General features: G+C 39.9%; 1 protein-coding gene across 1 annotated transcript in view; it reads right to left on the reverse strand.

The window, feature by feature from the left end:
- Positions 1–12754, reverse strand: part of LOC124155846 (nose resistant to fluoxetine protein 6-like) — a 38706-nt gene extending 25952 nt beyond the window's left edge. The window contains exons 1-4 of the mRNA XM_046529996.1: positions 12647–12754; positions 7446–7607; positions 6484–6740; positions 4464–4660 (exon numbers count right to left, since the gene is read on the reverse strand). Coding sequence (XP_046385952.1) covers positions 4464–4660; positions 6484–6740; positions 7446–7607; positions 12647–12683 — 653 coding nt within the window. The 5' untranslated portion in view covers positions 12684–12754. The remainder of the gene's footprint in view (positions 1–4463; positions 4661–6483; positions 6741–7445; positions 7608–12646) is intronic.
- Between the last annotated feature and the right edge of the window lie 3627 nt (positions 12755–16381).

Raw genomic sequence — 16381 nt, forward strand, 5'->3', positions numbered from 1 at the left:
GGAGGTGGCCGCTGAAATTGAAAGTATGCTTCAAAAAGGCATTATAAGGAAAGCCCCTAGTCCCTTTTTAAACCCGTTGGTGGTCGTCAAAAAGAAAGACGGGAAGGTAAGGCTGTGTTTAGACGCCCGTAAATTAAATGCGAGGACGATAGCCGAAAATGATCGACCCCTCCCAGTAGACCGGATTATAAATAAGTTCGGGGGGGCTGTTTGGTTTTCAAGCACAGACTTTACGTCATCCTATTGGCAGATGCGTCTCCACGAAGACGACCAAAAGTATACAGCTTTTCTTTTTAAATCTAGAACCTATGTATTTTGTCGAGTTCCATTTGGACTCAAGAACAGTGGCGCAGCGTTAACTAGATGCGTGGAGGAGGTATTAGGAGACGATATGGCGAGCTGCGTAACCACGTACGTAGATGATGTTGTTGTTTTTTCCAGGTCATTAGATGATCATGTGGTTCATTTGAGGGAGGTCTTCAACCGTTTCGAGAAAGCAAATTTAAGGTTAAACATAACGAAATCTAGTTTCCTAAAGAAGGAAATCCATTTTTTGGGATACGTTATCGATACTAAGGGAACGAAGGCCAACCCAGACAAGGTGAAGGCGATAGCGGATTGCGAACGGCCGAAAAACGTTCGGAGCCTCCGTGCATTCCTTGGAATGTGTAACTATTACGCGCGTTTTTGTAAAAATTATTCTGACACAATTAGCCCAATGTTGGTACTTCTAAGGAAAGGGATTTCTTGGAGATGGTCAGCAGAATTGGAGGAGGCATTCCAAGCGACTAAGTCGCTACTCATAAACAGCATAATGATTTCCCACCCCGACTTTAGTAAGCGCATGTTCCTGGAGACGGATAGCAGTGATCGAGGTTTGGGTGCCGTTTTGAGCCAGAGACTAGAGGAGGGAAGGATTGGAGTTATTTCGCTCATAAGTAGGACTCTCAAAGGGCCCGAGATTCGCTATTCCACTTCAGAGAAAGAGATGTTGGCGATTGTCTGGGCATTGCAAAAATTGCGCACTTTTCTTGTGGGGCGGGAATTTACGATAATAACGGACCATAAATCGCTTGTTTTCCTAAGTCAATGTCATTTGAAAAACAGCCGAATGTTGCGATGGGCTGTATGGCTCCAGGAATTTACCTTTGACGTGCAGTATCGTGAGGGGAGTAAAAATGTCGTTCCAGACTGGCTCAGCCGAAATCCGTGCGGGTACGACGCATCCGATAGGCCGCCGCAGGAAGGGTTTATTGTTGCTAATATTAATTTAAGAATCGAGGAGACGCCTTGGCGTGGGGCAGAGGACGTGAGGCGGGCCCAAAGCGCGGACCCTGAGATAGGTTCCGTGATTTTGTATTTAGGAGGGAGGCTACCCCGAAATCATCCGTCCTTTCGTAATTTTAAACGTAGTGCTGCGAGATATAAGGTTCACCTAGGGATTGTTTACATCCGGGTAAGAGCCCACCCCAGTTTATGGAGGATTTGGATCCCTCGGGACCAAACCAAACAACTCATCATCCATATTCACACCCGTTACGCGCACTTCGGAAGTCATAAGGTATGGTTGATTGCAAGAGAGACTTTCTTTTGGAGAGGTATGAGACAGCAGATTCATCGCGTGGTTAGTCAATGTGACCTGTGTCAAAGAACTAAATATTCGAATCGAGGTTTCGCAGGTCCCATGCAGAATATTATTCCGTCGAAACCACGCGAGATCTACGCCCTTGATTTATATGGCCCGGTGCCTAAAACCCGGTGGGGAAATAAATTTGTTTTGGTGATTATTGATGTCTTTTCCAAATTTGTGCAAGTGTACCCCATAAATAAGCCTACCAGTAAAAATTGTCTCGCTCATTTGATGAATAGGTTTATTCCTAAATGTGGCGTTCCTGAGAAGGTACTATCGGATCATGGATCGCAATTCACGAGTGAGGAGTGGGTTCAGACCTTAAGTAATTCAGATATTAAAGTTATATACTCGAGTGTACGTCACCCTCAGTCTAACCCGAGCGAGAGGGTGATGCGAGAGTTGTCGAGGTTATTTCGTGTTTATTGTGGAGATCGGCACACCGCCTGGCTTGACGTAATTCCTCATATCAACACTTGGTTGAATGAAGTCCCTCACGAGTCCATAGGGATGACTCCGAATGAAGCTCACTTCTGGATTAGGCCGAGAAGGTCATATGTTGGCATCCCGGATGAAGTGGGTGATAAGCTGCCTAGCTTGGAGAGGATTCACCAGATTGTATCTAGGAATTTGCGGCATTTCGGTAGTAAACGAGCGAAAGCGAGAAAGAAGGTACCCCACCAGTTTTCCTTAGGAGAGAAGGTTTTGTTGAGAACGCCGAAGGTTTCTGACCCAAAATTAAAATTATTCCATAAATTTTTCCCATTGTACAGCGGACCATATGTCATTCGCCGTATCGTTGCCCCAAATGCTGTCGAGTTGGAAGGAGAAGACGGCGGATTGATAGGTCCGTACAATTTCGGGAATCTAATTCCGTACATGTCTGAGATTTAATTTTTTTTTTCCTTTGCCAGACGCGTTCCCTAGGCGATGTTTTGTATTCCGCCTTTGTTTATTGTGTGCTGCTCCGCCTTGGTAGGAGGGCGTTCCCCTCGCGAATCGCGATTTTTTTTGTGGGCGGATTGCCTGGATTTTTTTTTTCGTAAATACGTTCCCCGTATTTCCTCCTTTTGAGAGGAGGGCATATGTAACCGGTGCATTCTGCCCGCTTACATAGTGGCGCATGAGACGGGAGTGCGAGGTGAAGGAAGGCCGTTTTTTTCTCTGTTGATATGTGTCCGTGTGAATGTGTGCGTGAGTGTCATGAATCATTGAGTCCCCATTTGATGTTTCCCTATTTTCCTCCCCACAATGTGTAATGCTTTCCCCCCCCCCCTCCTAAGGTGTTCAAGTCGAACTCTTAAGAAGAGCGTGGTTTCCCCCCCCCCTCGTGTCCTTGGTGAAGTGACCGTCCAGCCCCACGTGTATCATCGTTTTTTTTTTTTCCCCTGACCCCTCCCTCCCTGGTGTTTCTTCCCCTCATTGGCTATATAACGTGGTGCACCGGAGGAAAAAGGGCTTAGATGATTTTCTTTTTTGGCGATTCCAAGCAATAAAAAAAGCTCCCAAGAGTAGGCGGAGTTTGGGGAGGCAGAGAAAAAAGTTGGTGGAGAGATCCCGAGAGAGAGAGAGAGAGAGGGTGCCTAACGCGAGTCGGAGTTGCAAGGTAGACTCGTGGTGCCGATGAAAGGATCTCCCAACTGTCGCAGAGAAGCCATCTCCCACTCGTGAACCTGCCGGAGTTGACGCAGAGCAGCATACGCCGCGGAACGGAATCGCCACGATCAGCAGATCGAGAGCCCCGAAAATTCGACCAACTGTAAGAGAAAAGCCACGAAATCCCATTCCCCCCCCCCCCCCCAACCCCCCCCCCTCAAGGAACAGAAGAAAATTCCCACTTCACCAAGTCAAGAAGAGAATTCATTAAAAACATTGATAAAATTCCCCCCCGCACAAATAGAGAAGAGGACAGTACTTCCCCCTATTACCGTGTGAATTTCTGTGCAATATCTATTTCGTTGTTTCATATTTCCATCCCCCCCCCGTTTCTGGTTTTTTTTTATTTGTCCCCTTTTCTTGTGGTTTTTGTATGGGTTATGAATGTGAAAACGTGTAGCGTGATTTTTTTTTTGGGTTTAGGTTAAGGACTGAAATTTTTCTGTTGTGCAGCATAGTGAATTATGCGTTGTATTTCATTGAATTCAAGGAGAAGAGGTTAATTGTTACTTTTGCCATTGATTTGCTTGTATTTGTAAATGATCATATTTAAACTCATTAAATTTATGTTGAGCGAACTACGCAGTCGAACGGCTTTCTTTATCCGAACGCTCCTGTCTCAGGTCTCATCACCCCTAAACTTCCCCTCCTACCCTTTCCCAAAATCCCATTCCCTCGCCCCAGGTGCACGGAATATCCCCGCTACACCTCCGCCCCCCCCCTTTTGCCCTCCAATCTTCCCCTCCCCGAATGTGCCCCGCGTGGTGGGGTTACAATATGCAGAAATTGAAATATAGACAGTGTAATGAATTGGTTAGAAACGAAATAAAATTGGGAGTATAATTGGGATTGTTATATGATGCATACCTCCATATCGACCAGTCCTTTTTGTTGACACTTATTCTGTCATCCTGAAAATTTTAGGGCACACGTACGTATAAAGTAAACACTGGTCAACACGCGTCCGATACTCTTTGAAAATTTTATCTCAGTATTTTGGCAGATCCATTTTTTTATATTTGAGCATCAGGAATATATTTGATCTGAACATTTTGAACGATAGAATGTTTTTAGTTTTGAGACTCGAGTGAGAGGTATTGTGTTAACAACATCATATCCGAGAAGAGTTTGAGTCAAGATCAAGACTTGAGTATAGTTCATGTAGTATTCCACTCACATCACGCCGTATGGTCGGGTGAGGTCGCGATCTCCTTGCGAGCAGGAGGTTTCCGTGGTGAGCAGTCGCAGTTTGACGGTGGAGTTGAGCGGGGCCAGCCACTCCGCGAGCGCCCCCTCGACGTCTTCCAGCGTGCACGAGTGCGGGACACACACGCCCATCGACAGGGGTGAGACACTGGGGAAGAAAATGATGCCCTGGGGGTTTGAATGGATGAGTGCATTAATATTTACTTTGCTCTAGAATAAACCTATAATATTAAAGAAAAAAGTGCAAATCAATATAATATAAAACTCTGAAAAATATCATTTTGACAAAATATACCATATAAGCGATACAAAAAATAAATATTCTTCTTTGAAGAAATCGTAGTAAGGCTTAACAATTATAAAAAAAATCTTTGGACAACAGCACAATGAAATATTCAATATCAGGTACACAAAAATATAACATTTAATACAAATCGTAACCAACACGTGTATATGAATAGAAAGTTTTGATAGCATCAAAAAATAAAAATGATAAATAGACTTAAATGCTGGCGTACAAAGAAGAGTTCAGTCTTCATTTAAACTATTGAAATTATTGCGTTGTTTTCATATCCACCGATAAGAGATTCCAGAATGTAGAAACGTTAAGCTGAAAACATTTGAAGTATATATTGCTGCGGGGTCGAGGAATTTGAAGTTATAAGAAGAAAAAGCATTAGTATACGAAAGTTTCAAGGTGGGAGAAAGAAAAATGAAATAATGGGCGTCTCCATTCAAAATCCGCACGAAAATCACGGGATCACCGGCCGGCAGTGGAGGATTATGATCGTTGTTTTGTTGGTCGATTCATTACTTTCTTCGGATACTTCGCGGTATGCACAAACCATAACATTTCGTTTGTTGTCAGACATAAATAAACATAACATAAATCGCATCTTTTAGATCTTCAACGGTTACTTAAAATACATATTTTTTAAGCTAGAGCAATGAAATCTTAAATTGGAGAACCACCTTAAACATTACCACTTCTTTACTTTTTTTCAGAAATATCCTTAATCCATCGATGATAGCAGGGGCATTAAAATGATACAAGTCTTTGATATAATTTACAAAATTTCCGCTTTTTATATTGTCTTATTAAATATTTAATTAGGTATATCTACTTATAAAAATGCCCATATAACGGTCGTTTTGGCAAGAGATAGGGAAATGAAATCCTCCAAAACGTTTAAAATTTATATAATACTAAATTATGACTATATTGATAAAAATAATATTCCAAAAAAAATTATACCATATCTTATTCTTACGTCAATGACGACGAATAGCTCTCACAATTATCTCGTATTAAACAGGAGGATAAGTATTTCGCGAACTCTGGCTGATAAAACAAGTTCAGAATTTTTAGGGGTTAAAATTACTTTTCTATAACTATTCTTGGCGCTGAGAGATAGACAACTAAAGTGGGAGTATTTCAGCTGTACTGCAGGTCTCGGAGGTTATAGATTTATTCAATTATTTAGGCCAGAGCCTAATGAATTCAAGGAATTTGGTTGGCTGTTGATTTGATGAAACAATTTCAGTCGAAGCGATAATTTTTGAAGTGGTCAATGATAAGAATTCATGCTTCCATCCGTTTTTGCTGAATGGTTTCGGACGCTGAAAATCGAGGAATTTCGGAGAGTTCTAATGGTACATGGTTGGATTCCTCTTGAAAATCATGTGGAATTTATTTTAGCTTAATTTTCCCCTTGCAGAAACTTAAGTTATAAAACAAGGTCATAGAACGTTGAAACCATGGTCGGTAGTGGAATTTTAAATTGAAGTGTAGAAATTACTATTTGTTGTTCTATTCATTTAAGTCTCTGCAAGGAGAATATTAATTTATATATATCGCATTTCCACCAAGTCAAGCTTGTAACCTTTTATACGGCGGTTTCTACAACGCATGGTCACCAACGGATGGGTGTCAGGTTAGTTTCTCATACTTCTTAACTTGTCAGAAAGATCAAATAAAAAATAATACTCACATCACCGATGTCAGTCGTCATCATGTCTTTGGCGCGGATGTGGTCGTAGATTTCCTTCAGATCTCCGCTGCTACTCGAATCCTTATCCCTTAGGTCAGCGAAAATCCGAAAGTTACAGTACTGCCCCCGGATGTTTTCCGGATCGTCTTTGGCGGCCTCGGGCCTGGATGTCACTTGGAGACACTGCCGATCATTCCCCAGCCAGTTCACGTTCCCTTTCATCACACCCGAAGCTATCTTCCCTGAGGCGTCGTACACTGCGAGGGCGGAAAATACTTTCAGAGTTAGTCACGGTGCATGATTCGACCCGTCTCACTAGATGCGAGTTAAAATTAAGCAAAATATTCTTTATTACGTACTAGCAGGCCGACCGGCGCTACTCGGGAAGGATCGTACCCAAAGAAGTGGGAAATTTGAAACTTGGAATTCATGGGTACATGGCAGGATTTTTAGGCAGTATGATGATGGTATACATGTACTAGCAAATAATGGAAAAATGATTTCCGTATACCGTGCACGGGATCAGCTTATACCCCGCTCCACAACATTGATCGTTGTGTGTGTCCATTATCTTAACATAAATATTCTATTCTTAATCATAACATATTTGTTACTACCAGGGTATGTCCTTTTTCCTTTAAGTATCCTCATGCATGCTACTTGTAGGTGACGAAAACTGATGAACCTCGTACAGTTATTCTGGCGTTTTTCGCTATCCAAATTAATGCTTAGAATGAAGGGAATGATAAATAATTTTCATTATATAATATGTAACTAAGTATTACATTACAGTATCTCGGCACATTTTATAGGATGAATCACTAATGTATGATTATATAATACTATTCGATATTCTGTTTCGGGGATAATTTAATTTTTTTCCCATCGGGTATTTCAGGGATAACTGAAAAAATACCGTCCCATTATTTCTTAGGTGTAATAACCACATTTATGTGACGTACTTTGTACGGCCCAGAGCTTCAACTCGTGGAGTTCTTTGAGAAAGGTGAGCGCGTGATTCTTGCATTCCAAATTCTTTACGGAATCATAGGTCGGGGCAAATGGTGGAAGAGTCACGAATGGAAACGGCAGCGATATTCCTCTGTTCTCCGCACTCCCGATCACTGGAAATAAAATAACATTAATTCTAATTAGAACCAACTGCTCACTCAGTACTTACACTTGATGGTTGAACTTGATACATATTTTTTGAATGTCTCTTATCACCTTTACATATTTTTATTTGTGTTTTCATTCTATTTTATTTTCTGAAGTCAAATTTTGTTTCTTTTATTTGTTTTTTTTAATTCTTTAGTGTTTTGGTTAAATTAGCGACGGTGACAGGAAAAAATACTAAGAAGATGACTGAAGTAAAGAAGATGAATGTATTCTTCAAGGATTTAGCAATAGTTCAGCTGAACGAGCAACTCGATGGCGTTGGTCTCTCTTCAAAAGGAGCAAAGACGGATTTATCTAATGGGGTGTAAGAACATCTGAGAAAAGAAAACAGTGGTAGCTATGAAAGCTATCCTTGTGCGTAGTTCAGTTGCTGAGATCCATGATGAAGTGTTATACTGAAGTGAAGTGTAATTGGTGCTCTGCGTCATGGGGGTACTGTCAGTTGCTACATTGAGGTGGAGTGGCGCTTATCACTAGGAAATGAGGAATTCGTAGTCAGAGAGAAGTTAAGCAGTGTGTTGAGCTTGGTGCAAAATTTATTTATCCGGCTGACCAATTTTCATCCAGATCTGGAAGATAAGATTTGATGGTCATATCGCAGTTATCGGACCAAATGGCTACTATTAATTAACCAACAGGCAGAGTTACGGAAAAGGTGTGAGGTGGCCGTGAAAGGAATTTATGACCAGGTCAAAGTACAAGACATTGGGGAAGACGAGGTTATCCAAGCAGGATATAAAGCTCTGCGACGCAATCATCCTGTCCGCCGTAGGGTCCAAGGATTCGATGCAGGTCTAGCACCAAAGTGGGTTGGGCCCATCACTTTTATACATGCTTTTATACACGTTATGTTTTTGTTTCATTTCTTAAGTTCATTTGTTGTTTTTTATTGAAGAAATATTAAGTACTTTCCCGGTGAATAGGCTGCGTGAAGAGTTCTCGGGATCGCCACCGAGTTAGGAACTGCATTACCGCCTACGTTTCGATGCCCGACTCGGCCATCGTCCTCATGGCTGTGAGTTTCGAGTTAGAATTTTCCTTTCGTATATAAAGTCACTGCTATAGTCAGATGACTGCTTATTGGCTCATTTTCTTTTAAAAAGCTTCTATTCTTTATATCATATGTTTTATAAAAACTTTAAAGAGTATTCGTGTAAACTTTGAAGTTTATATGAAACGTTGTACAGTTTTATGATTAATATATTTCGGTGAATAATATATTTATGATCAATATATTTCGGTAAACACTATATTAATGGATGAAAAGTATCCTTGTGCGTAGTTCAGTTGCTGAGATCCATGATGAAGTGTTACACTGAAGTGAAGTTTAATTGGTGCTCTGCGTCAAGTCTAACACTTTTGAACATTCAATATCCGTGTGTTTTTCTAACGATACGATTTTACAAATGTACTCCACGTGCGGCAAGTAGTCGAGGTAATCGACAAGCAAGGTCATTCGCGCCACTGATGGAAGGATTGGGGGTGAAAGGTGAGAGATAAACCATTCCACATTTAGCTATTCTCCCGTAAGTTAGAAAATACGTAAAAGTTTCCGCCCACTTATCATAGGTTGGTGACGTCATTATAGTCCCTCTTAATTGATTCTTCCAGGAAGATCCGCTATTTGAATGAATTAAATGGTCTCTAGAGTGTAAACAGCAACAAACCAAGTGCGCCCAAGCTCTCCAAGGGGGCGTGACGTCATCTACTAATCCGCGAAAGGGTTAAGGCCCTCGATTTTCCGCCGCGAATCGCTCGAGATGCAGTAAGTTACGATTCCAGTAGCGGAATAATTCAGTTTTATTTCTTAAATATCTATGTGATAGTCGATAATTTAAAAAGAAATTAGTACGAGGTCAATTTCGAGACTAATTATTCGTTGCCATGATCAAATTTCCCCGCTATCTTCGAGGATTTACTCAAATTAGGAATATTTTCATTTATGAAGCCTTAATTTATAATATCTCTGCCAAGTTTGGCTGACATCCCGCCTCGCGTTGTGCGCACGTCCTTGTCCCTTCAAGTCACTTAATCCGTGGGAGACAATGGAACTTCGGTTCCATAATAGATTGGAGCTCGGCGCTAAATCGAGGATCTTGTATTCATTGACAAATTATCCTCCGTGAAACATCTCCTCTCCAAATATATTCTCAGCGCGCTCGGAAGGTCACCGATGGATTAGTAGAGTCTTATGAAACTAGACTTATTTCCACAAGTAACCTTTAGTCCAGTTACTGCTGAAGGAAATGTTAAATTTCGTAAGTATTTTCTACGTATGAATTTTAATTGAGTTACTCATACATGCGCTTCATTTTTGATGAGAGACTTGTATTAAACAGGTTGTTTCAGGAGGAATCTTCAATACCTCAGGAGGTGGTAGGAAATTTTAAGATGTGCGATTATAATTGAGGGGATGAGAAGCCAGGGGGAGTTTTTGTTTCTCAGAGATTTTATTTTCTAAATAGAGTAAGGAACAGAAATTATGTAAAGAAAACAGATCAACTACATGTTTAGTAGTGCGTTAGATTTTCCACTAGACGTCACCACAGAATAGAGAATCACTCGTATTCCTTGATAACCAAGTTTTTGCACATTTATTCTATTATTTTCTGCCCCCCTCAATTGTTATAAACAATTAATCTTTGAGCTTAATGAAACGAGAGTTCTAAGCGAGTATCATCAATAATATCTCTTCTATTTTGAGATTGTTTCAGGCATTTATAATCGCATATTTTGATCCTACCTTAATTATTTAATGTCCTTAAATGTGCCGAGCATTAAATAAAATGTCGAAAAGGCTGGATACCCGAGATAAACCGTTTTCGTTTTAACTGCACAGTTCATAAAAAAAATATTTTCGTTGCCATAGCTCAGTAATAAAGGAATTACGATCCTCTGTTTAAGGACAAAAGCGCTTAAAATAGTCTCCTCTACCACCTCCTGAAGTATTGCAGATTCCTCCAGATTAGAGTATTCCACCGATTAAGGTAGGTTTGTATGGAGTTATTACGAAGCAATCTGGGAGCCTCCCCTTCCTTCGTTTATTTCCGTCTTCAATTCACAGTAAGGGATACTCCCATTCATTCTATATAAAAACTCTATTCTTTTCCTTCCTCTCCCTCAATTACAGAAAATTCTACTCCCTTACACTGTTTTTAACATCCACTCATTACTTGCTCTATCCACACCTTCTGCCACCTACATACGAGGGCCGTTTGATAATAGCTGAATTTTTGAATTTCCTACATAGTTGATTAAAAAAACCACAATACCACTGTTAATTACCATCTATCGTTAAACAGCTGTGACATTTTGAGCTAGTTCCATCGTTTAGTTTGCGTTTGAAAGCAATCAGACAATCTTGTGAATTTTAACAATAATGGAAAAAAGTCCATTTCGCGTGCTGACTTAACATTATTTTTGCGCAAAAAACTGTAACTGAAACCAAGGAAAGACTTTGAAAATGTTAGGGAAACTCTGCAGCATCAATTCCATTGGTGAAGAAGTGGTTCACTGAATTCCGTTGTGGTCGTACCAGTGCAACTGACGTCGAACGTTCAAGACGCTCGAAAGAGGTCGTTACGCTAGAAATCGTGAATAAAACCCATGGAATGATACTGGACGACCAAAGAATAAATGTGAGAGATGACTGATGATGTAGGCATCTCAAATGAGTGGGTGCGTCACATTTTATAAGAATATTTGGAAATGAGAAAAATATTCGCGCGATGGGTGCCGCGATTGCTTACACTCGAGCATAAGCACAACCGTATGACCACTTCAAGGGGGTGATTGGTGATGTTAAGTTGCGATCCTAGCGAGTTTTTGCGCCATTTGGTATGGATGAAATATGGATCCGGAGAATACTATTCTGAGCTTTTCGGCATATTCGATATCAATTCGAAGGAAAAACGACCGTAAACGAAGAAGAAAAAAAGGTCTGTTTTATCAAGAAAATGCAAGGATGCACACGTGTGTAATCATCATGGCAAAAATCTATAAATTAGGCAACGAACTGCTACCTCAACCTTTATATTCAACAGATTTAGCCCCTTGTGACTACTTTATGTTTAAAAATTTGAAGAAATGGCTAAACGGTTAGAGATTTGAGTCGAACCGAGAGGTGATCACTGAAACTAACACTTATTTTGAGGGCCTTGGTAAAAGGTATCATTTAGAAGGAATGAAATATGTGGATAAACGTTAGACTCACTGCATCGCGCTAAAAAAGACTATGTAGAGAAATAAAATTTGTTTTTACCGAAAAAATATATTATATCCAAAAAGTCACGGACTTATCAAACCACCCTCGTGTCTCATCTATAAGCTGTCTCACCTCACCCACCATGACGAAGTGCTGGATATGGTGGGTTAGGAAAGGCACCATTTAGGTGAGATACGGAGGAGGCAGAAGGGGTGGATGGAGGTAGTACTTTGTACGGAGGGGATGTTGAAAACTCTGTTAGAGGGTAGAATGTTCCGTAAACAAGGAAGAGGAGGGAAAAGAATAGGGTTTTTAGATGGAATGAAAGGGAGAATGCCTTACTGTGAATTGAAGACGGAAGTACATGAACATAGGTGGATCTAGAGGGGGGAGGGGGCATTTGCCCCCCGAGACCCTTAAAAAATATGCAAGATTTTTTATACGGTCCCATTATCATTGCGTTCGTTTTGTATTACGAGGTATCCTTGTGCCCCCCCAAGAACAAAATCCTGGACACGGCCTTGCTTGTGTCCCCCGAGAAAGAAGTCCTGGATCCTGCCCTGTACACGAAGGAAGGAGAGGCTGCCAGAAAGGACTACGCAAGTGGTCTAAAATAAACTACTAACACTGACTTATGTGACAGCATCAAATTTAAATTATTATGCCAAATGGTTATTATGTAATAAATTTCTATAATCAGGTCAAGACTTTATGCTCACCCAGTATACATCTCGTCTATCAGACCAAATTAAAAAAAGACATTAGAGCGACTAAGCATACCTGAGAGCGAGGCCAAGAAGACGAGGAGACGAAACATTTTAGGCTCCTCCAGCTGTCTTGTTACAATGAGGTCTGAGAATAAGGGGACGATTCATCGATTGCTTTTTTTTATCGGTCGCAAAACTCTTTCTCAACAAAATTATCACCTCCGATCATCGATAGTAATTTTTTTCTCCCACGTCCTACCGCACCCCAGAGCAGACTGTACGGAGAGTATGGACTATGAGCTTATCTAATCTTGGGGTCAGAAATTGGCCGACATATGTTTTGTTCGGTCTTATTTTCGAAGAGGTTAGTTTAATTTAAGATGAAGAGTGTAGACAAATTCCTCCCGATGAACAAATGTTATGCCATGCGGGCTTCCGTTTTCACGTGAAACGATGCAAGAAATGCAAGTAGAATTCGTGATGAATCTGCGGTCAAATCTGTGCTTGATTCCATTTGGAATGAATTCAACCATGTTTCAGAATTCAACCAGAATCAACCACTGCATGAAAAACAAGTGACTTGTACGCAGTCAAGCGTACGGGTGTATGTTAGTATACACCAAGGATGAAGTTCACTATGAAAAAATATTTGGCTTAGAATAAACAAAATCATATTCATCGCAAAAAATGTCCTGAAGAAGGTATAATAAATAGCAAAACGTTGACCAATAATGCTGCATTTTATTCTTAACCCAAATATGCCGAGAACTTTTTTTTTGTAAAACTGTATTAATTTTTGCTTTTTCTGTATCATTTCCATATCCAGATCATCGGAAAAATACTTAAAAAATTCGATGACGTCTACTTAAGGTCAGCGATCATTTCGGCATGCATCCACTTTTAATAGTATGACAAGGCTCTCATGAAAAAAATTAATTAATTTTAGCAAAAAAACTTTAATTACAGCCGAAAAAGATGTAATGATTGAAAAAATACAATATAAATGTTAAATAACTTTTATTTATTGAGGACATTACTTTAATTTGTTTAATTAGGGGGATTAATTTTAATCGAATTTATTTTTGGTGACATTGAAAAACACCTATCACGAAAAGGAATTTTTCACTTTGGACATGCTTTCAATGTCTCATACTTGCATTTACCGTCTTCTACCCTGACTGGTGGCAATTAAATGCCCACCATTGCCTGCTCTTGCTTGGTTTTGAATTCGGAAGATGAATTCTAAGGACAGGGGGCGCTATGTGCCTCGCCGTATTTGTGTAAGAGATGCCAATTTGTACAATTTCCCGGCAGAGTGCAAGAGAGACCTATCCTCCCAGGCTCAAATCAACGTTGAAAAATAATGCGAAGAGAGCAAGGCCGTAGCCAGGAGGGGGATCAAGGGGGATTGATCCCCCCCTGAAATTAAAAAAAATTAAATGGATACTTTATGCTCGCTTGGTGCTCACACGACGATATTATATAGCGGCGCAGGGACATCTAGTAGTCCAATGCGACTTAAGTCAATAATTATCCAAGCGAATTTGTAGGTGCAGTGTGTGTAGTTGTAGTGCTGTGAATAAGTAGAGAGGTGAGTGGCTTATGAGCCTCCTGAGGGACCGCAGAATTGACATCGACACCGAGGAGTTAATTCATTTGGTCGCTGCAAAAAAAAGCTAGAAGGCTAAATTCAATTTTATAATAATATTTTTATATTTTCCTTTAAGGATTTATAATAAATATGTATATTTAACCGTATACGCTATTTTATTTATCTTATAAAAATAATTTTATGTTTTTCTACTATTCCATAACCCCCCCCCTCCCCCGAAAATATTTTCTGGCTACGTCCTTGGAAGAGAGAGAAAAGAAATGCTCAATCTATTTGAATCTTTTGTATGCTCATCTCATATCCACTCCCTTGGAGATAGAGGGAAGATTATCGTTCGTGTATCTCGCAACCCAAGTATAAATTATCTTTCGAAAATCCCGCACCACTGCCGTGATGGAGCTTTCCAATTTGAGCATGTCCTGCTGACTTCGATAAGTGCATTCCCCAGACAATGGGTGCATGCGGTGAAGTGGATTGATTAATTTTCCTGACCGTTATCGTCTCATTGTCGATAAAGACGGGTTAAAGTTTTCAATCATGCCCTTTAAAAATGTCCTCACTCAACACTAAGTCCGTTGACCACATATTGTCCGTTTTTTGTTCGCTGCTTATCCAAATATGGTCGTCGTTGAACCATTTTTAGAGATAGAATGATATATTCCGACAAATTCACTTTATTTTCGATTGTAATTGGTATATAAAATTAATGAGAAACTTTTTTGTTCGACTATACGTCGCCTTTTCTATGGAGTGCTTTTACCCTTTTCCGATGTGTTGATGACGTCATTAACTCATGCCAAGCCAATCACCGCTTCTTCTCTACTCTTCGGCGTCGGGTATCGGCCTAAGATATTTTGTTGTAGTTTAAAATATTGTTAACGATTACTTCTTCAAGTAAAAGGTTCTCCCTGAGCCAGTAGATGAATCGAACTCGTCATTGACTCATAAAAAATAATCGGCAACTTTCTTGTTTTCTCTTTTTTTTTAACTCTTGAGAGAATGGACGAATGAAGATGTTTAACTTTGTAACTTATCATTCCTTTCTATTTCCCTCATTATTTTAACGAATTGCATATTTTAGTTCGAATTAACTACCCCATATATTCGTTATGAGAATCGTTTCCGCTGGCATGCAGTATTAATTTTGCAGGAGTACCTGGTGTTTACTTTTACTGATGTTTTTGGATCATATCCCGGTCGTTTTACTCACTCACTCTTATTACCATGGAAACCCTAGGTGGTATTTGGACTCCCGGTTATTTTGTACCATCATATTGCGGTAGATCTCTGATTACTTCTTGGTTGTCACCCGGAGAGTAAGTATCAGTACATGATCAATATGGCCTTGGTAATGGATTTGAGGTGTTTTGCAATGTACCGAAAAATGCGGTTCATTTTTTTTGTTGATACATTGATATTTACCGTTATATGTTGGGATAAAGTTGATATATCGATAGGTAAAGTGTTTTTTAATGGAGGAAGTACCAGGTTATACAGTACAATTATGCACGGGGAGAAATTAATATCATAATTTATTTATTGATAAATCATAAATAGTTTATGTGGCATTTAAAATAGTATTTACATAAGAAACGAGTTTTTATGCCTATATTTTGTGATATTATATAAAAAAATATGACTTTGATAAATACATGTGATAAATACAGTGAATATAGAAGACTGATCCATTGAAAACCGAAGAAACATAGTGAAGATGAATAACAGTTAGACAAGCAAATCCGATTTCAACTGCCAACAATTTCAATCCAAGAGCGATTACAAAACACATTCAACGTTCGCTCTTATTATGGAAGGAACATCATGTTTCCATCCTATCGTGTGAATAATTTTAAATCGCTTCATTTGACCGACGGAACGGTGTAATTTTCTCTCTGAAAAAGATTATGTGTTTTAACTTCTTGCTTTTTCCACGAATTCTCTATTGGTATCACACTCGTATAGGGTAACTGAGCGGTGGCATCTTGTGGTTGATATGTCTGTGCCATTTCCGTTCGCCACTCACCAGATTTTTATATACTTACTTACTTTATTGATATTCCTTCCTACAAATATAACTTAGACTGTGAACACAATGGTGGTGGTGTCAATAGAATATAAACCATACCCACTGACAGTTTCCTGATTTCCTGATCGAAGGGCAATTATCCGCATGCTTTAGCTCCGTCCCCCAACCAG

The sequence above is a fragment of the Ischnura elegans genome, chromosome 3 (genome assembly GCF_921293095.1).
Source record: "Ischnura elegans chromosome 3, ioIscEleg1.1, whole genome shotgun sequence".
In the NCBI taxonomy this organism is placed as follows: domain Eukaryota; kingdom Metazoa; phylum Arthropoda; class Insecta; order Odonata; family Coenagrionidae; genus Ischnura; species Ischnura elegans.